Source organism: Ascaphus truei, chromosome 8 (genome assembly GCF_040206685.1).
Source record: "Ascaphus truei isolate aAscTru1 chromosome 8, aAscTru1.hap1, whole genome shotgun sequence".
Lineage (NCBI taxonomy): Eukaryota > Metazoa > Chordata > Amphibia > Anura > Ascaphidae > Ascaphus > Ascaphus truei.
The window spans coordinates 57,526,432-57,547,845 of NC_134490.1; the positions used below are offsets into that span (position 1 = coordinate 57,526,432).

General features: G+C 39.4%; 2 protein-coding genes across 4 annotated transcripts in view; one reads left to right on the forward strand and one right to left on the reverse strand.

Moving 5' to 3' along the window:
* Nucleotides 1-15,154, forward strand: BNIP3 (BCL2 interacting protein 3). 2 transcript variants are annotated; one of them, XM_075612205.1, is made up of 6 exons: nucleotides 1-159; nucleotides 6,119-6,299; nucleotides 7,974-8,058; nucleotides 10,362-10,468; nucleotides 10,569-10,718; nucleotides 13,088-15,154. In XM_075612205.1, the coding sequence occupies exons 1-6, from the start codon at nucleotides 114-116 to the stop codon at nucleotides 13,131-13,133; spliced, it is 615 nt and encodes a 204-aa protein (XP_075468320.1). In that variant the 5' UTR covers nucleotides 1-113; the 3' UTR covers nucleotides 13,134-15,154. The 2 variants fall into 2 exon arrangements, with proteins under 2 accessions (XP_075468320.1, XP_075468321.1); XM_075612206.1 differs by having other exon boundaries at nucleotides 2-159; nucleotides 6,122-6,299.
* PPP2R2D (protein phosphatase 2 regulatory subunit Bdelta) overlaps nucleotides 14,598-21,414 on the reverse strand; it is a 21,151-nt gene continuing 14,334 nt past the window's right edge. For both annotated transcript variants that reach the window (XM_075612204.1, XM_075612203.1), the window contains exon 10: nucleotides 14,598-21,305. In XM_075612204.1, coding sequence (XP_075468319.1) covers nucleotides 21,026-21,305 — 280 coding nt within the window. In that variant the 3' untranslated portion in view covers nucleotides 14,598-21,025. The remainder of the gene's footprint in view (nucleotides 21,306-21,414) is intronic.

A 21,414-nucleotide genomic window follows, 5' to 3' on the forward strand; every position in this document is an offset into this window, starting at 1 on the left:
ACGTCATTCCTGGGATCTTACAGCAAACAACCATAACAATAACAAGTGACAAAGGCTGCAGCTGCTGCTCTGTCAGAGGGAGGATTGGAGACGAACAGCAGCTAGAGAGCAACATGTCCCAGAATGAGGGTCAGAGCCTGCGGGAGGAACACCTACAGGGTAAGGATGAGACCTCTGACATGAGCACACAAGCCCCATGCCTGAGAACTTTGTTATTTCATTTTCAATCTAACTGGTTAGTAATAATAATAATAATTTACACAGTTACAAAAAAACAAATGTGAATTAATGTGTTTCCTTAATATAAGAAAAGTGCATCATGGAGAACAGGAGTGACCATGTTCAGCCCTCAAGAGCCAGCAACAGGTCAGATTGTCAGGATATCCCTGCTTCAGCACAGGTGGCTCAATCATTCTCCGCTTCAGCACAGGTGGCTCGGGCTTCGACTGAGCCACTGATTGAGCCACCTGTGCTGAAGCAGGGATATCCTGACAACCTGACCTGTTGGTGGTCCTTGAGGACTGGAGTTGCCCACTCCTGATGCTGGGAAATACGTTGTGATTTGTTTCAACATCAGGATTTGCAGTGTCTATTCACCTGATATTCTCCATTCTTGTGTTTGTATAACTTGCTGTATGTGCTGTGTAAGCCTCCCTGTGTATTGGAACAAATAGCATTCTTCATTTGTGCGTTTCCCTTTGGGGAAGGGTTCCTTCGTGCCCTAATAGAAAATGGGACTGTGTTAGCCAAAGAACAGACAAAAACAAGTAGTGTAGAAGTGATACCTTTCATGGCCGATCCGTGGTTAAAAAGAATGCGACAGGCAGAATCATCCTGAAAAAGGGACCTTTGTGGTACTGAAAGCTCACAGTTTTTTATTTTTTTTAACCATGGGTTAGCATTAAAGGTATCACTTCGACCATACTCTAGAAATGGAATCGGACCAGTTGCATGTGTCAGCAGCAGAGGTGTGATTGCATTAGCCAGGCTTTGTTTACATGCCCAGCACAGCAGCCCAGGAAATGGAGTCTGCACATGTGTGTTTATGCCTGTCAGCAGACCTGGCAGCCTGACGCTGGAGGTGACATCAGCTGTATTAAAGATTAAGCTGCCCCGAGTACAGCTGAGTCACATCTGCACAGTTGGGCAATGCATATATATTGGGTTTTTTTTCATCCTGGTGCCCACATGTCGGTGACGTTGGTGCCAGGCCATAATGGTTAAAGGGACTTTCTAATATGAAAGATGGATACTTCATTATTTGTGAGGTTGGAAGTTGAACATCACAATACCATCTGTACCAAGAAGAGCCAAAACACACCTCTAACGCTAAAAATAAATAGTCTGCCATTTCCCTATTTTTGTGAAGGATTCTGAGTAATGGGACATCAGATCTGCGATGCTAGGTCATTCTATAAAGAGTAGTATGAAAAATGGAGAAATGTAGCCAGCAGTAAATATATTAAGGCATCTTTAAGGGGAAAGTCAGATTTTTGTATTTAATGATGTTTATTTCCATATAACACTGACAAATCAGTAATTTACAACAGCAAACAATACAATAAAAGTCAGATTACACAGGAATGCTATGGTCTGTATACACTTTTATGGGTAATATATCTTGCATTTGGATACCTTTTTAGAATTGTTTATCGTCTTGTGGGGCATTTGTCTTTTAGTAGGGTCTTACAGGCTCCTTTACCGTACACCAGGGGTTCTCAACTCCAGTCCTCAAGACCTCCCAACAGGTCATGTTTTCAGGATATCCCTGCTTCAGCACAGGTAACTGAGTCAAGAGCACGGGTGGCTCCGTCAAAAACTGAGCCACTGATTGAGCCACCTGTGCTGAAGCAGGGGATATCCTGAAAACCTGACCGGGTGAGGGTCTTGAGGACTGGAGTTTAGAACCCCTGCGGTACATTGAATAAAAAAAGAAGATGGAAGATACAAGTCATGTAAAAGATAGGTAGGAAGCCCATGTGAATATCCATAGCCAGCGCCTAAATCTAGGATTGGTAAGAATGAAGATTACATATGATGAGGTATATAAAAAAAAAATCACAGGTAAAATGGGTTAGAATACATTTTCCAGAATAGGTATATTCTGTTTTTTGAAGAAAAAAAATTACAAGTAATTTTGCAAGCTTTTGTATATCCACTTGAATGTAAATAACGCAAATACAAATATCACTTGTGAGCACATTCACATGTCTCTGACAGGTCTGTAACCCTGCTTTACACCATTATGTCTTGGCATACAATTCTTCCACTGCAGCCAGGGATTCTGGGAAATGACATGCAAATGAGCACACAGTGTCACCTTTTACTTCTAATCCATTTTTACTTTTGTACCCACCCTAACTTATTTAACGTAAACAAAGGAATTTGAGGAAAAAGAACATGTAGGTTCTGATGTCTCTTTCAGGGGATGGGGCATTAGGGTTATTCATAAATGCAATTTTAGTGTACAGAGCTTTCAACAAGAAAACAAAAGCACAGTGATTTTAGAGCTCATTTTGAAATTGCCTACAAATGTTGTGAAATACCCGCCTCCCCCTCCAAACTGTTGTCTGTTTGTATTAATCAGTCATCTTGAATAGTTCCTATGCCACAGCAATTGAGAGGTACTTTAGAAATGCAATTTTCTTTTTATTCTACAGACTGTTATGAGTTGAAAGAGGGTTGACAGTATGAAGTAGAAACTCCATGGTTTTATTTTTTATAAATTTAGCTCTTTGACTTGAACGGAGAAACACGATGCACACTTGTAAAGTTTGTAAATAAGATCCAGTCTTATTACTGTGTAGTATGTTAAAATTGAATGAAGTTTAAACACTCAAAACAATCTTATACAAACGCAGTAATAAGGTATTAGCATATGGTTGAGAAAGCTAGTTTATAGAATCCAGACAGAACACCGATCTCAAATACTAATACCTAGTTATATTAGTTTTTATCTTGCATAGCTTTCAGCACTGAACTTACATGAGACCCTTGTTCAATATTGCGAGAATAACTGAATACATTATTACGGATGCATTATAATCTGTTCAAACAAATGTGAGTTAAAACAAAGATTACAATTTTGCACCATATTGCGTAAACATTGAGATATCATGGTTCTGGGCTAAAGAACAGTAATCATTTTGGCATGGAGAGTAAGATTATAAAGGTTGCTGTAAATAAGTAACTGCTTCCACGTTGTGAGACTCAGCAAATAAGTCAGCCTGATTCTGATATACAATGTGTTTCATTGCACTCGAAAAAAATTGTTTGTGTAGCAGTCAGAATAACATAGGATTGAGGCAAGATGGTTTCACAAAAAAGGAAAATATATACTTGATAATATGCAACTGCTAATGTCACACTTTCTTTTCTGTGCAACTCCACACGTATGCGTTCTGCGTCTGTACACAGTATATGAATTCAGTTGGTATAACTGCAGTTCAGTAATAAGTATCCCGATTCTCAGATGGAAAACTGTGGCTCACACTTTGTTTGCTTTTGAGGTTTGTTAGTGTCACAGCACACCCATTAGTACAGGTTGGTGACACAAGGAAATTGTTTTCCATGAGAAGAGACACTCACTGTGTTTACATCCCAGGCGATGTGTGTGCATCTAACCTAGGGGTGGCCAACTTCAGTCCTCAAAGGCCACCAACAGGTCAGGTTTTAAGGATATCCCTGCTTCAGCACACTTGGCTCAATCAGTGGCTTAGTCGTTAACCTGACCAGTTTGTGGCCCTTGAGGACTGGAGTTGGCCACTCCTGATCTAGGCATAAGTTTTGTCAGATAGCTGCAGCCCCTTCGATTAGCAGCTCCAGCCCCTTCGATTAGTGGACTCGCAAATCTCAGGAATATTGGTACAAGTATTTCGTGTTTTTCATTGTTTATGTAAATTAAGCCGACAAGTGGAAAAAACTAGAAAGCTGGTGTGACTGAGTTTATATTTTGCATCCTCAGGGCACATGCATGGCGTAGATATTACAGTAATCAGAGCTAGATCTGAATTTAAAAGGGCAGTTCAAGCCAGCGGCTAAAAAACATATTATTTTAGATAACCTATCAGTGTAAATAGCTTCCTTTTAGAAAGATTTGATCAACCTTAAAGTAATTGTCTTAATTATTTCTATATTGGGAAATATGAATATGAATTGCGCTTTGTCAATCTGTTTGACTAATGATGGCACCATGATTACTTTGTAAACAAAAGAACAAAGCTATGCCAACAATGTTAATGACCATACAATGTGTTTTAGTGATGAGATTATTTACAAAACGTAAAACTATTTTTTCTACATGGAAATGTTCAAAGTTTAAAACTATATTAAAATACTTATACTTATGTTTTTGTAAGTTGTCAATTGTCTATATATAACCTATTTAACTTGCCACTGTCCTTAGTTCACTTTTATCCTGGGATGAACTGCCCCTTTAAAACCTTGGCAGTCCTAAAGGCTGTTACTTTGCTTTGGGAGCTACTCAGGACATTGTTATCAGGTAACATCACTTGGGATAGGGGGGAGCGGCGGTTACAGAGGCCAGCGCTCTTCCCAAAGGCATTTAAATTACGTGCCGGGAGAGGCGTGAGGCCTCTGTAACTTCTCTGACCTGCTCTCAGCCGGCTCTCGGCGACGTGTCGCCATGACAACATGGCGTCAAATGGCAATGCAACATCACGTGACGTCATATGACGCCGCCGAAGCCGGGGAGCAGACAGAGGGGCACGAACAGAAAAGTTTGTGCACCCCTGACTTGGGGTCCTGCACACTAAGATCATATAAGAATTTTTAGGGGGTGTCCGTTTTATATATTTCTCTGAGATAGAGTGCTAACAAAGTTTCACTCCCAATAAAAGGGAGCATCACAGTTCAGATTTTTTTTTTGATAACAGTACTATTTATGGCATTGTTATCAACAAATAATGCTTGTTCCCACAAAAAGTCGTGGAAGGATCTATAGTTAGATCACTGAGCAGCATTTATCGTTGTGCAATGAATCTGGTGCTTCCAGATCCAATATCTTTTCACTGACGTGTACATTTCTCAATACGTTCCATTTGTGAAGGAATCTGGGACAAGATTGACTATCTCCTAATTAGCAATTAAATTGACCATATAACCCCAGTGGAATAAGTTGAGGTGGTTTTTGGTTTCAGGGTATGTATTCATAATAAAACGTTCCTATTTTATGATGCAGGTCAGACCGTATATCTCTTTTAAACTTGAACTTTTGTTCTGCTGTCTCAGTAGAGTGAAAACAACAGACACGTGACTGGTCTGATGCATGCAGCTTATATTTAGCACAGATTGGGTTCAGAATCATAATACAAAGTATGTAGCTTAATGGCATGAATCATGTTCCTTTCCCCCCCCCCCCTAGTAATTATTGTTTTCAAGTTAATAATAAACCTGCTTACCTGTTTTCCTAAGAACTGTACTGTAGTAACCTTTTTATTTTAATTTTATTTTTACTTTCCTTTGCAAGCAGTAGTTCATATTTACACAATAATGTGAGTACACTGACATTTTCCTACCCCGAAGCATTAAAGAGACAATCCAAGCGGCACGTAAAAAACCCCAAATAAACAGCTTTGATTACCTTTATTGAAAATGAATTACCCAAGCTGACGATTTTTATTTGATCTCCAGTGATCGATCAGCAAAGATCCTGCTTCCCAGGGTTCACTAAATGGCTGCCTTTCAGTTTCAATCAATCCTTCAGTCAGTGTAACTCAGCAGTTACAATGTATTGTTATATCACTAAGGTAACATTATCTATTGTTTGAGTTTGCAGCTCAAGCTGCTGGGAATATTGGGAACAAATGATCACAAACAGGGATGTGTTTACAACGATCTTGCCCTGCTGGGGAGGTGCTAAAACCTGCTATAGAAATCAGAGGATGCTCAGTATAATAAAACTCATTCAAAATGGCATTAAGCGTTGAATAAAAAAATATATAGTAAGTTATCTAATACTACAGAACTGATTTATTTAAAAAAACAAAAAACATGTAGGATATAGCTTTGATTGCTCCTTTAATGATGGAATCCTCAAAATAACATGGTGTATATATTTGCAGCAGCTATTTAGTTTTTTGTTTATTAATCTGCCCAGCAGGTTCTTGGGTAGAACTACACTTCAGCAACAATGGGAATAGTGGCCCAACACAGCTACCGGGCCAGGATCAGGTCCCTGCCTCAATCTCCATTTACAATGGCGATATGGAAAAAATACTATTGGATGCCCAGCATGAGTCTGGAAGAAGTAGTTCCAGAGAGAGTTCTCACTGTGACAGGTATGTACAAACACATTGTGACAGGTATGTACAAACACATTGTGACAGGTATGTACAAACACATTGTGACAGGTATGTACAAACACATTGTGACAGGTATGTACAAACACATTGTGACAGGTATGTACAAACACATTGTGACAGGTATGTACAAACACATTGTGACAGGTATGTACAAACACATTGTGACAGGTATGTACAAACACATTGTGACAGGTATGTACATACACATTGTGACAGGTATGTACAAACACATTGTGACAGGTATGTACAAACACATTGTGACAGGTATGTACAAACACATTGTGACAGGTATGTACAAACACATTGTGACAGGTATGTACAAACACATTGTGACAGGTATGTACAAACACTGTGACAGGTATGTACAAACACACTGTGACAGGTATGTACATACACATTGTGACAGGTATGTACAAACACATTGTGACAGGTATGTACAAACACATTGTGACAGGTATGTACACACACATTGTGACAGGTATGTACAAACACATTGTGACAGGTATGTACAAACACATTGTGACAGGTATGTACAAACACATTGTGACAGGTATGTACAAACACATTGTGACAGGTATGTACAAACACATTGTGACAGGTATGTACAAACACATTGTGACAGGTATGTACAAACACATTGTGACAGGTATGTACAAACACATTGTGACAGGTATGTACAAACACTGTGACAGGTATGTACAAACACACTGTGACAGGTATGTACATACACATTGTGACAGGTATGTACAAACACATTGTGACAGGTATGTACAAACACATTGTGACAGGTATGTACACACACATTGTGACAGGTATGTACAAACACATTGTGACAGGTATGTACAAACACATTGTGACAGGTATGTACAAACACATTGTGACAGGTATGTACAAACACATTGTGACAGGTATGTACATACACATTGTGACAGGTATGTACATACACATTGTGACAGGTATGTACATACACATTGTGACAGGTATGTACATACACATTGTGACAGGTATGTACACACACATTGTGACAGGTATGTACACACACATTGTTACAGTATCGCATCGGCTCAGTGTGTTGCTTTTTTTATGTATCTGTATGTTTTTGTGAGATTTTTGCAAAATAAATGTGCTTTTTCTTGCTATTTTGGACAAACCCTATTTTGAAACATTAGAGCAGGGGTGGCTAGCTCCAGTCCTCCAGAGCCACCAACCGGTCCGGTTTTAAGGATATCCCTGCTTCAGCAGTCGAAGACTGAGCCACCTATGCTGAAGCAGGGATATCCTTAAAACCTCACTTATTGGTGGCTCTCGAGGACTGAAGTTGGCCAACCCAGTAGTAAATTAAAAATAAAGAGCTGGTAACAATATGTACAGTGATGTACAGTTGATTTTAAATAAATGTCTGACCTGATAATTTATTATAATAAACTTTACTTTTAGTGATTTCTTGTTTACTTTTAAAATGCAATTGATTCATTGTAAGGTATCTCTATGGCTTTGTAAAAAAAAAACTACAATAAAATGGTGCAGATATTATTAAGGATGAAAACCATTAAATTGGATCAAACTGTTCCGATAGTGTAGTTACCGTTGTGTAACATGCTGCGTGTTTATTTAATTCTTCCTTTCTTTTCACTATTTCACCTTTTAAAGCCCCCCTCGCTCCCACACACCCCAGAGTATTCAGAGGTCCAGTGAGAGTGACACACAAGGCAACAAAGAAAAGAGTAGTTCTCAGGTAACGTAACTAGTTCTGTGCCGTGCAATTGTGACAAATTTGTCTGTGTTCTGACAAGTCCTAAATACAGCTAGTGTCATTTGTAGATATTATTTAGAAGTATGTGAACAAACACTGTCTGCGGTGTACAGATGTAGCCAGTGTTGTTGTAACCCATGGCGAGCTGCGGTGAGACATACACAATGCACCAACGGGAAAAGCGGCCAATGCTTGGAATCGGCCGTACGCGAGAAGCACACGGGGCTATCGCACCATTTTATGCTCTGGAGTGTGCCATGGGTTGCAATGACGTGAGCTCCACCTGTACATGTAAGTAATAATCCCTGAAGAACAGGGCATTCATTATCTAACATTTTAGGCATGTTATGTCTCATCTTCTAGTAAGAGCCTACAGAGGTGTCATTAAACTTGGATAGTACCAATTGGTGTCAAATGGAGTTTTCATGTGATAGGGCCCCGATCGGCACTTCTGTAGTCTAATGAATAACCCCTATGGCAGGGGTGCTCAACTCCAGTCCTCAAGCCACCCCCCCCACCCCCACCTCTACAACAGGTCAGGTTTTTGGGATATCCCAGCTTCAGCACAGGTGGCTCAATCAGAGGCTCAGTTGAAGACTGGGCCTCTGATTGAGCCACCTGTGCTGAAGCAGGAACTGATTGAGCCACCTGTGCTGAAGCTGGGATTTTCTGCAAACCTGACTTGTGGGGGGGGGGGGGGGGCTTAAGGACTGGAGTTGAGCACCCCTGTCCTATAGTATGATCTTTTATGTGATTAAGGCAAATATTATAAACGTTGTTCTATCTAGGTGCTGTAATAAAAGTTGTGCACAATGTTAAATCATTTTTAGTCGGCTGTTCTGTAATGTGCTTAAGTGTTTAGGTGTCTCATGGCCTCAGGCATCTCCAGGCTTCTGAGAAAACTCTCCCTTTTCAACTAGCATGTGACCTGAGAAAAGCGTAAATAAAAAACACAGTCTGAGGTTATTTTGAAACATAATAACACGTGAATTTATTCAAGTCAAGTGCACAACGGAGACAGCTTTTGAAAAAAGCTCTCTCCCAATAACACGGTATGCCATATATTTATAACCTAAAACCTAAAGCTCCACCCCTTTATGGGGGGGCTTGAACGTCACTAAACATTTACCTCATTTTGTAATACATAACAATACTAAAGCTGATGTCATTTTGTAATACATAATAATACTGAATAACTGTATGTAAGCTAAAAATCATTATGGGGTTAAATGTGATGTCAGTTCTGCCACTTGGCACATTGTGTGAGAAACAGTTTATTTTAGACTACTAACGAGGCTTTCTCATAATATCTGGCCTGTTTACTCTTTCAATTTGGAAGCTGATTGGATGAGGAACGATCAATAAAGTCAGCTAGGAGCGAAAACATTCCATTCTCTGCTTCACACATTTGTTTATACAGAAATGAAACACAGAAATTAAGACTTACAGAGACAAGACAAGATGGCGGATTGAAATATTCACACAAAATGGCTTAATCCTAAATGCTGTTATGTTGTTATGCCAGACCCCCTAATGTCTCAACTTTGTCAGACCGTATTTCTAAACCATGCATGTTTTGGGCGCTGTCTTGCCACCACTGCATTAAAGGAGCCGTTCCTCCTACTCATGGTTTTTGTAGCTCCCCCCGAGCTAAACACCACTATTTTGAACTCCAGAGATCCTCTGATTCCTGAGATACCCAGCAGTGAAATTACTAGATTTAAAATGCCACTATGCCAATAGGAAGCTGCGAAATCGTAGCTTAGGCTTTCCTATTGGACGGCCATTTACACTTTCTTTAAAATCCCAGGAAGTAATACCAGTAACATCACCACTAAGTATCTTGGAAACCAGCGGGGTTCCCAGGAGCGTAAAATAGTGCGGTTTAACTCTGGAGGACCCGCAGTTCCAATCCTGTAAAAATAGCACATTAGTTAGAGTGGATTGCGCCTTTAACCCTTTGGGTGCCCTCAGATGTTGCTACTATATCCGTGGTGTTCAACTTATTTTTAGTTAAGGAACCCTATAGTTGTCTTGTGAAATTCTGCGGAACCCCAACCCTCTCTAATAGCGTGTCTGAGATCAGATGCATTGCCAGGAACCCCAACCCTCTCTAATAGCGCGTCTGAGATCAGATGCATTGTAAGGAACCCCAACCCTCTCTAATAGCGCATCTGAGATCCGGTGCATTGTAAGGAACCCCAACCCTCTCTAATAGCGCATCTGAGATCCGGTGCATTGTAAGGAACTGTAACCCTAATATGCTGTTTGCCTCTTTGCTACAGTCAGAAGAAGATTACATTGAACGGAGGAAAGAGCTAGAGAACATATTAAAGAAGAATTCAGATTGGATATGGGACTGGTCTAGCCGACCTGAGAACATCCCTCCTAAGTGAGTTTACTGCAAGTTTTTTGTAGAAAAATGTATTTTTATTGTTATTTTGGTGAATGTAAAATATTAACTATTTAATTTTGTATTGTTTGTTAAATAGAGAATTTCTTTTCAAACACCCAAAGCGTAGCTCCGCTCTCAGCATGAGGAACACAAGCGTAATGAAGAAAGGGGGGATTTTCTCTGCAGACTTTTTAAAGGTTTTTCTTCCATCACTATTTCTGTCACATTTGCTTGCTATTGGATTGGGGTAAGTAAATACATATATCCATTTTGCCAAATAGAGTACAGTTAACCCACCTGCCAACAGAAAATAGTCAGGAAATTAAAAAAGTACATCTCATTTACAAGTGTGACACATAATTCTGTTGACATTTGGAAAGGAACCTTTTTTCACATGTCTATTACTATAGACTAGATCAGGTTTGCTGCTCCCTGATGTCGCCGCGGTCCTCTTCACCCTGCAGGTAAGTGCCATCCGGGTATCTGGTTACTCGGCCGGGTAAAATCATTCATTTTGCCCAGGTACCCGTTACCCGGATTTCAGAAAATGTAGGACCCGGTACAACACTAATATTTGGTACAATTTTCAAATGATCTGAAAATTGCAGGGAACCCTTAAGCGATGCCCGGGAACCCAAGGATTCCTAGGAGCCCCCGTAGAAAACACTAGACTAATCATGCACTTCATTGTTTTGGATCTTGGAGCCTAAATTCCCACTGAAAATGTACCAACGTTTGTAAATGTTTACTGCAAACTAATTATTCTAAGTAATGTAGCACAGGTGTGTCACATCTCTGTTGTGGAAACAAGCACAGTATTGGGCTTCCTAGGGCATACAAAATCTTAAAAAGAAGCAAACATGTTGTCTGAAACGTCAGGTTACTTGAAAGGGGCGTAACATGGTGAAACTGGTTAGGATGGTGCTAATATATTTCTGACTGTTCATTTTTAAATGTAGTTGCCCCATCTATGGATACTGAACTGAACAATATTTGAATAGTTAAACTCATTCCATCTAAGGCTGCGCTTATAGTGCCGACGACGGAGACAGTGCGTCAAAACAAATGCATTGCCGCCATCTCGTGCGCTTATAGTAAGCGCGACGCGACGGAGCGACGGCTTGGACGCGATTGCTGGAAGTCATCTCAATTTTATTTTTCCAGCGACCGCAGCATGACGTCGCTGTCGCCGGCAATATAAGCGCAGCCTAAGGCCCAGATCCAGAAATGGGCGCTAAGCTTTATTGTTAGCGCCGGCTTGTAGCCTGGTAGGGGTTTTCACAGGGCCTCTTGCCTGGTCTGGCGCAGAATCTCCTCCTCAGACATCACTGTGTCGTAACATCATGACGCCATGCGGCGTCATGTTGTCATGGCAAAGTGACACCATGTGATGTCACGACTCCATAGGATGTCACCTTGTCATGGCAACACGCCATTTGATGTCGTGCCACCATGATGACGGGACGTTGTAGAAGGGGATGCTATTGACCTTCTACCAGGGACAGGGTGAGCTAGAGACGGAGTAGTCGCCTGCTTGACTAGCTTATTCAGAGGCCCTGACCAAAAGGCGATTCTTCTTCATTTCCAAAGAATCCTTAACAGCCGAATGTTTGAAAGTAAAATCTAAAGCAGGAGGCAAAACGTGTGTATTTTATTGTATGTGCTTCAGAGGTTCGCTACCCTAGAGCCCCCTGTGTTGCTTGTAGATGAAAATGACACAAAAGTAGTGATTTTTTTTTTTTAATGGCAAAATGCCTACTTTTGCAACGGAATACATAGCCTTTGCAATAAACCGTGGTATTCAAACTACTACTCGGCACCCTAAACTTTTAACTAGATTTGTTTGGACTATCATTCAATCTCCTGGTTTGTATTTGCAGACGGTATGAGGGCTAGAGGAGACATTGGTTAAATCTGACTCTGGCAATGAGTAAAGGCTTTATCTTTCTAATGACAATACAACAAATGTTTGTGTTCTAGTTACTCAAATAGTGGTGGATTTTATCTTTTGCTGGAGCAGGGAATATACCAAGCAAACCAAAACGATGCATCTTCCATTTAAAGCCGCAATACTAACTGCCCCGACCCTCTATTTTCTTTTTTTTTAATATATTTAAAGTACGTAACAATGTATAATCTTACATTCTTATCTAAACTGGCAATCGTTTGGTGCTCCTGTTATAAATCTGGAAAAATCCTGATTGTGTGCCTAACTAAATGGCCGCCCTTTTCCAGTTTCAATCAATCTTTCATTTAGTGTAACTCAGCGGCTACAATGTATCCTGATTTTACTAAGGTAACATTGACTATTGTTAGTTTACCGCTGAAACTGCCAGAAACATTAGCAACAAATTATCCCAAATTGGAAAGTGTTATAAAAATCTTGCACTGCTGGGGAGGTGCTAAAACCTGCTATAGACCTCAAAGGATGCCCAGTATGTTAAAACTCATTAAAAATGGCATGAAGAGTTGTAAAAAAACACAAAAACAAAAAACAGGCACTATCTAATACTACAGAACTGATTTATTTTAAAAAGCTATATAAGGTTGCAGATGTTTTGCCGGATGAAGAATGATTAGCTGTATAACTTATATATATTTCTTTTTAAATAAAAGGGTATACATTGGAAGACGCCTGACAACCTCCACAGGTACGTTTTAGAAGAAGGAAGCAATGCGATATTGGAGCATGACAAAAAAATGAATAGAGAAGACTGCTGGTCCTGCAATAGCTTTGTTACTCGTGTTGGTTTGCTCTGTACATGAATGTTGTGCACAGTACATTACGCTTATCCTTCGTGTTGAGATCTTAGTCTCTAAAGTTAACGTTTTCTTTTAGATCAATGAGCATGTTAAAAAAAAAATGTCATCGACTGTGAAATGTAATGTAATATTGGCTTGATGCAGCAATACACGTTTGCAATACATAAGTAACTCATACTATACTGTGACCTATTTTAAATGTATACTAATGAAGTAACGTTGAAACCTCTGTGCATGCCCAGGTATTTAGTCCTATTACTTTGTTGAGGTTTTGTTAAACTGAGATGAAACTACACGCTTGCACACTTCGGAATTCTGTTTTAAGATAAAAGAAGGAAACTGCTTGTATTGTGGTGACCCTGTATAAGGTGTATCCCAAAGCAAAAGTCATGAGATGCAGTATTGTGGTGAACAAGCAGTTGTAATGTGCAAAATGATTCATTCTGTCGATATGATGAGCATTGGTTACACATTTTGTAAATACCGCTGTCCTATGCAAATTTAGGCCTAAAGTTCTGGTTCCCGCTACCAGATGTTTTATTGGGTAGCAGGGGGTCTCTGGATTTGAACCACGTTCATTTCTCCTCTGGGAAACCCCCTGCTTGCCGAGGTACTTGCCTCTGAAGGTGCCCCCCTCCTGGTTGCATCCCACTGCTGGGTAAGTCTCCCGGGAGCCAATAGGAAGTCACAACGTCATCTGTCGTGTCTTCCTGTTGGCCCACATGCCGCAGGAGATTAAAGAATCACACAGTACCGGCAGCACCTACAAAGGTAAGTGTCTGGGGAAGCAGGGGGTGATAGGAGCTGAAATTAACACGTCTCGGCTCCAGAGACCGCCTGCTTCATACCTAATTCACCCTTTCAGTGCCAGAGGGGCTGCGGGGGCAAAGTGCCATGGTGCCTCCGGCAGTCGGATCACGCGACCGCTCAGTCACTGCTGATGGAAGGGGAGGAGTTATCCCCCTTTTATCCACGATCAGTTCAGATCGAAAAACGAGCATTTTTGGGTGGACGTAGTTGCATGTGGCACTCAGGGTGCCAGATCCTATGATGTAGCTACGTCGTTAGGCAGGGGTGTTCAAACAGTCCTCAAGAACCCCCAACAGGTCAGGTTTAACGGATATCCCAGCTTCAGCACAGGTGGCTCCCTCTTTGACTGAACCACTGATTGAGCCACTTGTGCTGAAGCTGGGATATCCGTTAAACCTGACCTATTTGGGGGGGTCTTGAGAACTGGAGTTGAGCACACCTGTCCTAGGGCACTGAAAGGGTTAAAATAAAGATGGGTGCTCCTTTTAAACCTTTAGCAATGAAGGGAACTGCTGCATTATTCAGATAAATGTATTCTTTTTTCCAATGAAAGCATGTACTTACAAAGTGACATGTGTTCCACGTAGATCTTTCTACAATATCCACACGCCCGACTATTAAATGTTTAAATCGCCCTGCCTGAAAACATATCTCCATTATAATAGTAATTATTATAGACAGATTGAGAACGCGCAGTAGTGAGCAAGGACAGAAATATTTTACCAGCAAAAGCAAAATATAAAAAATAAGCAGCATTATTTGTTAATAAAATACATTTTTAATAGAATATCAAGTTGTCATAATTATCTGGGAAGAGCATCATAACCAAAATTCTGATTGAACATTTATCAGATTTGTTTAGAAATTGCACCTTTTTTTTAATGTTCAACAATAAGATTAAACAAATGTTAAAATCCCGCTGCTATTGTAAATGAGTGGAATGTGAAGCTTTCCTGTCAACGTTTTCTGTAGCTATTGCTCAGTGTGAATACACTGTTATTGAGTGTGGTTAAGGGTTCTTGAAAAGGATTCATTTTTTAAAGCCAAAGTCCTGTTCAAGGATTTAGCGAATGCTCAATTAAAGTTACCATTTTAAATGGTTTGTCGAAATCAAGCTTTAAGCTGTGTTTTATTAAACAATATCTGTGTATTTGTGAATTTATTCTATAATAATACATACACATTTTTTCCTTTTTGTAGAATTATTGATGCAGTTGGAACATTTTACTGATTTTAAAGTGACACTTTTAGGACCAGATCCAGAAAGCACCATTAAATCAGGGCTCAGAACATGACGTTACACTAAACCAGGACAGATATTCTGTTTCGAGTTAACATGGTATCTTCAAAGCTAATTATACGCAAAAACAACATCCAAAATACATGTCATTTGCATGGGCTTAAAGCAGGGGTGTGAAACTCCAGTCCTCAAGGGCCACCAATGGGTCAGGTTTTCAGAATATCCCTGCTTCAGCACAGGTGGCTCAGTCAAAGACTGCACCACGTGCTGAAGCAGGGATACCCTGAACACTTGACCTGTTGGTGGACAATGTATAATTCTACATTCTTACTTAAACTGGCAATCATTTGGTGCTCATGTTATAAATCTGTAAAAATCCTGACTGTGTGCCTATCATAATGGTCGCTCCAGTCAGCAGCTACAATGTATCATTACATTACTAAGGTAACATTATCTATTGTTACAGTTTGCAGCTCAAACTGCTGGGAACATTGGCAACAAATTATCCCAAGCATGAAAGTGTTGCAAAGATCTTTCACTGCTTGGGAGGTGGGCTAAAACCTGCTATAGAAATTAAAAAATGCTTTAAAACTAATTAAAAATGGCATTGAGTTGAATTTAAAATATAAAAAATAATGCAGTATTATCTAATACTACCCAACCGATTTAAAAAAGGAGATAAGATTTCACGTTTTGCTGCTTTTAATGGCACGTTATTGTAGCATAATGTTGCGCTTTCTTCTAATAATGTGACGTTGGGTACGTCTCAGCATTACTCTGATCTAGACCTCTAAAAAGATATGTTGCTCAAGTGAAGAGGAAATGGAAATGCTATTTAAATCACACCCAAATGTCGCATTACAGACATCGCACAAGCCCGATTTCAGGGCCTGGATGGGGTGGCAAGTTTAACGATGACGTTGGAATCAGAAAACGTAACATAATCCCAGCGTTAACTATAAGGTAGTTTAGTGGATTGGTGATGCTACAACACCTCATTTGCGTGCCATTGCCACTAACAACCGTTAAAGCAAAGATCTTTACATGAGAAAACATGGCTTAGTGTTATTGTCCTTGAAAGATACACAGTCGGGCTGCGCTTATAGTACCGCCAACGCGGCAAAACAAATGTATTGTCGCCGGCGCTTATAGTGCACGCGCTGGCGACAAAGCGACGGAGCGACCAGAAATCTGGTATTCACTGATATTTGATTTTTGGAGAGACAGTCGCCACATGTGACTGCCTCTAAACCAATCACAGAGCGCCTATTGCACTCTGCCCCCCCCCTCCCCCCTGGTGACGACACTGGCCTTGTCGCCAGAGACGTCTCTCAAACCTGAAATATAACTTTTGCGACGGGTGACGTCATCGGTCGCGTCACCGTCTGTATAAGCGCAGCCTAAGTGTTAATGTGTTATTAAGTTGGCTTAATTCCACTTTAAGCGACTTAACAGAGCTTTGTGGATCTGGGCCTTAGGAGTTACAGTTTGTGTGGGATAGTGCCCAGATCGGCACTATCACCGTTTAATGAATAACTTCCCTTCGTTGTAACTAACATTGTATTTAATGAATTTCATAATGGTAAAAAAAAATGAATGTAATCTTAGTAAATCTTTGAATTTTTTTTTTTTAATTAAATAAAGGTTTTTGGTGTTTCACTGCCAAACTGTTTTATATATTAATGTTTTTAATGAGCCTTTAATTTCTCTACTGAAAATCTCTGCTCCTTTTGTAGAATTTAAAAAAAACTCTGCTTGTCTTGATGTGCAATAAAGAACCAGAGCCTGGATCTAACATTGGAAATGTTTAGGCCGCATTAAACTGTCTCAAAATACAAAGGTCACATGCATGAAGAACTAAATGCTCGAAAACCTGTTTTTCTCATAAATAAAGCAATGGCTTATATTTCAAAATAAGAGTTTTGAAGGTTATGGCTCCATCCTGTGGTCAAAGAAATTGTTCCCATTTGCTACCAATTTATTGCCTAGAATCATATACCGGTATTAAAGAGGCAATCCAAGCGGCACTTTAAAAAGAAAAAAAAAATACTTTTTTGTTTTAATATATGCCGTTCTTGATTGAAAACGAATTACCTAAGCTTCCCATCGATTCGTTCTCCCGTGATCAATCAGCACAGATCCTGCTTTCCAGTGTTCACTAAATGGCTGACTTTCAGTTTCAATGAATTCTTCAGTGTAACTCAGCAGCTACAATGTATTCTTATATTACTAAGGTAACTTTGTTACAGTTTACAGCTGAAACTGCTGGGAATATTGGCAACAAATGATCCCAAACAGGAAAGTGTTACAAAGATCTTGCACTGCGGGGGAGGTGGGTAAAACCTGCTATAGAAATCAAAGGATGCTCAGTATATTACAACTCATTAAAAATTGCATTAAAGCGGAAATCCAAGCAATTTTTTTTAACGTATGTGTGTATATATATATCTCATTTCAACAGAGGGGTCAGCAGAGCTGAACCCTGTTATTTTCTGCTCCGGGAACCCCCTGCTTCCGGAGATACCTCTGAACAAGGTGTCGGTAGCCGCTGTCATCGGCTACCAGGGTTCACAATATATCTGCTATTCAAAGATTTCCTGTCCTGCTGACCAATAGGCAGCCGTGACTTCATCAGTGCCACTTCCAATTGGCCCATGTGACATGGGAGCATTACACTTAAAAGCCCTGCTTGCTGAGCTGGAGCAGCTACCGGCACCTACTTCGGAGGTAAGTATCTTAGGAGGCGGGGGCTTCCTAGAGCTGAAATGAATGGAGTTCCTTTTCTTTTATAAACATGGTGCTGTTTATTGCTCTGGTTTCACCATACTTTTGCAGCAGGGATACTTGAGTGAATACCCCAATATGTTTAGTAACATGGTGCTGGGGAGCATTTAGTATTAACGACCTTTTGAAATTTATGATTAACTTGGTCACAAAAGCGAAGTTCCAACTGAATGGAAATGTGTAGATTTTCTGGATGAGTAAACATTGTATTCCTCACTACGATGCTATGCTGTGGCTGAGCAGGCTCTGCTATAGATTCCAATGTGTCCCCTCATTCTCTTGATCTATAACAGGGATGGCCAACTTCAGTCCTCAAGGGCCATCAACAGGTCAGGTTTTAAGTATATCCCTGCTTTAGCCACTGTGAGCCACCTGTGAAGCAAAGATATTCTTAAAACCTTGCATGTTGGTGGGCGGCCCTTGAGTATTGGAGTTGGCCACTCCTGATCTATAAAAAAAATAAATAGGCGGGCTAAGGATAGGAGGAAACTCTATTGCATTCTAGAATTCAACAGCAAATTTGCGAAAGAAAAAAGGCAAAGTGTTTCCTCTGCAACATTTTGCATTTTTATGAAAGTTAGTAACATTATTAGGTTATTTACTAATGTGTTTTGTGGTAGCTAAATGGGACTACACTTTATTCACCAAGCCACACCTAAAAGTAAAAGTATCAAAGCAGCAATTCTCTCCCCACTTTGTTTGTACAGGTGACATATTAAAAAAAAAAAAAAAAAAAATCGGGATTCAAATCCCTCTGGGGCAAACAAAATAGCTGTCAGATCTCAGGCCTATAGGAAGCTGCAAAATAAAATCAGTCGTTGCTTCCTACTGGGCCGTCATTTAAATTCCCTTAAAAAAAAACCATATGAAAAATGAATGGAATTGATCAAGTCAAGTCTTCCTATAAATTGACCTTTATTCTTTGCACAAATACTCAAACCAGCGATTTATAGTGGGTGCAATACCGTGAGTAAAGGGCCAAAAAAAAAAAAAAACAACGAAGATCTTAATGAGCTATGCTCCTCAAAGAAATTCACTTGATGCACACCAATCATAAAACTTTACATTTATTTACATATTAATAATAAAACATCTATCACTATTTGTGTTAACACTAAAAAATGAGGTAAGTGGGTCTAGTGCAGTGAAATATATCACCTCCATCATTGTTCAGTAATGTCATGAGTTACTTTGTCAACTTATGTCTTGAATTGAGCCACCTGTGCTGAAGCAGGAATATCCTGAAAACCTAACTTATCGGTGGCCCTTGAGGACTGGAGTTGGCCACCCCTGTTCTAAACAGATCAAAAAAATAAAAGTTAAACTATTACTAGGAAAATAAGTTATCAAAATACACAGTTCAAGTTCAGGTAAACATTTAAAATTTATTAAACTTTTTGGTCAAAATAATTGAACAAGTATATACAATCCCATTGTATTAGGTCTATTTTGCATTTCTGGAACGTTGTCAGATTTTCATATTTGATGGCCAAAAAGTTTCACAACTCAGCATCTGGAAATAGTGTTACAACCAAGTTACAGTATAGGATTATTTTTTTTATAAATTCAATTTGTAGAAACTCAAGTTTAGTTTTAACTAGGCCTAATGTGAACAAAAGTGGCACTCTGGATATTAATTAGGGACGAGGTACATATTTTGTTCTTGCATATGACTGTCAGAAATATCATAATTGATTCTATTAAAAGCAGTGTTGGTCAACACACCTGCTTGTCACCAGGGATTCACAAAGAATTATTGAATGTATTTATTCCCACTTGTCCGTTTCCTACTGCTAAAGTACTTTAAATTACTAGTTGGCTTTAGGAAACAGACCTTCAGTGTCAAGTGGCTACATATACAGCAGTTAAACCTATTTGTTCATTTGCAGTTAAAAAAAAAAAGTTTTGCTAAAAGTTTGGCATAATCAATTTAAAAATTATATTTTGTGGGTAGAAGTGCAGTATTGGATCCGACATGCACAAATTCATTAAAAAAAATAAAAAATTCAACATGAAAAAGTAATGAAATGATAGAAAAATAATGCACATAAGGTATACCGTTCTGCTGAATACGGTGTAATATTAGTTTGATTTATTTTATTTTAGATAATTGAAGCCAAATCTATTTAGCATAACCATTATGATCTTTTAATTGTGCATCCATTAACTGAATATACACTAACTAATGGCAGTATTGTGGAAGGAAACGTGGTCGGTGAGAAGATGTTCTAATGCATGAATGTTGATCATAAAGCCTGAATGGGTCTTGGGATGATTCTTTAGAATAATTTTGCACAATCTCAATACATGCAATAAAAAAAAAAAAAAGACTGAATACATACTTTCAGATTTAAAAACACTTTTTTTTATACTTGGTTATTTTTATTCAGTGGTTTACACCAGAAGGTGTGGTTATAGATACAGTGAGTAAATATACATGAAAAAAACCTGTCTACTGACCCAACTCAAGATCTACCTAAGTGCTCAAACGTAAAAACACCTGTCTAAATAAAGGCCAGAGGAGGAATGGTACAGGCATAAAACACAATGTATGTTCTTAAAGGCCCAAATAGTACAGCAGAAAGAGAGAAATCACATTTTGATATTTTTTTTCTCTCTGGTTTAAATTTTTGGTCTATGAACTGGAAAAAGAAGGCTTAGAGTTATACATATTGAGCACTGGCCTTTTATGAGCAATGTCCATCACTTCTGCTTCTAGCGGGCCTTCATTTTGGGAAGTGAACCTTGTGCTCTCCCTTCATCCTTATTGAAGACAGAGCTCTACCATGAAATGAAATCCAGGTCAGCTTTCCTCTTTTTTTTTTTTTTATTTCTACAAAGGGAAGTGCATCCACGTTCTTTACTGGGAGGACAACACGGCCTGATCTCTTACAGATAAACAACTAGGCTTAACTATGCAAGAACAAGACTGTCCTCAATCAAAAGAAATGCCATCTTTAGTTAACTTTGTCCTGAAATATATACAAATTATTGGTGGCAGCAACAGCAATGATGTTGTCTTTAGGGTGCCATGCTGTATGTAGAATCTTTTTGTTGAAGTCTAGGCTGTCAACGTTGATTTCATCTTTCTTCCTCTTACCACCTGTACAGACTTTTCGTGGCTTTAAGATGGCACGTGGTTTGCTGCTCTCCCTTGAAGCTTCCAATGTGATATCCCGCCGTGTGTTTCTGTCAAACATCCTAAAGAAGTTGTTGTAGGAACCAGTCATAATGGCACTGTAGGAAGTCAAATTGAAAAACATTTTAGGGAAGGTGGTAGGCCAATATTTTGTAATGCAACTTAATTTGTACTAACAAGATCCATCTATCTATCCAAAGTAAGGCC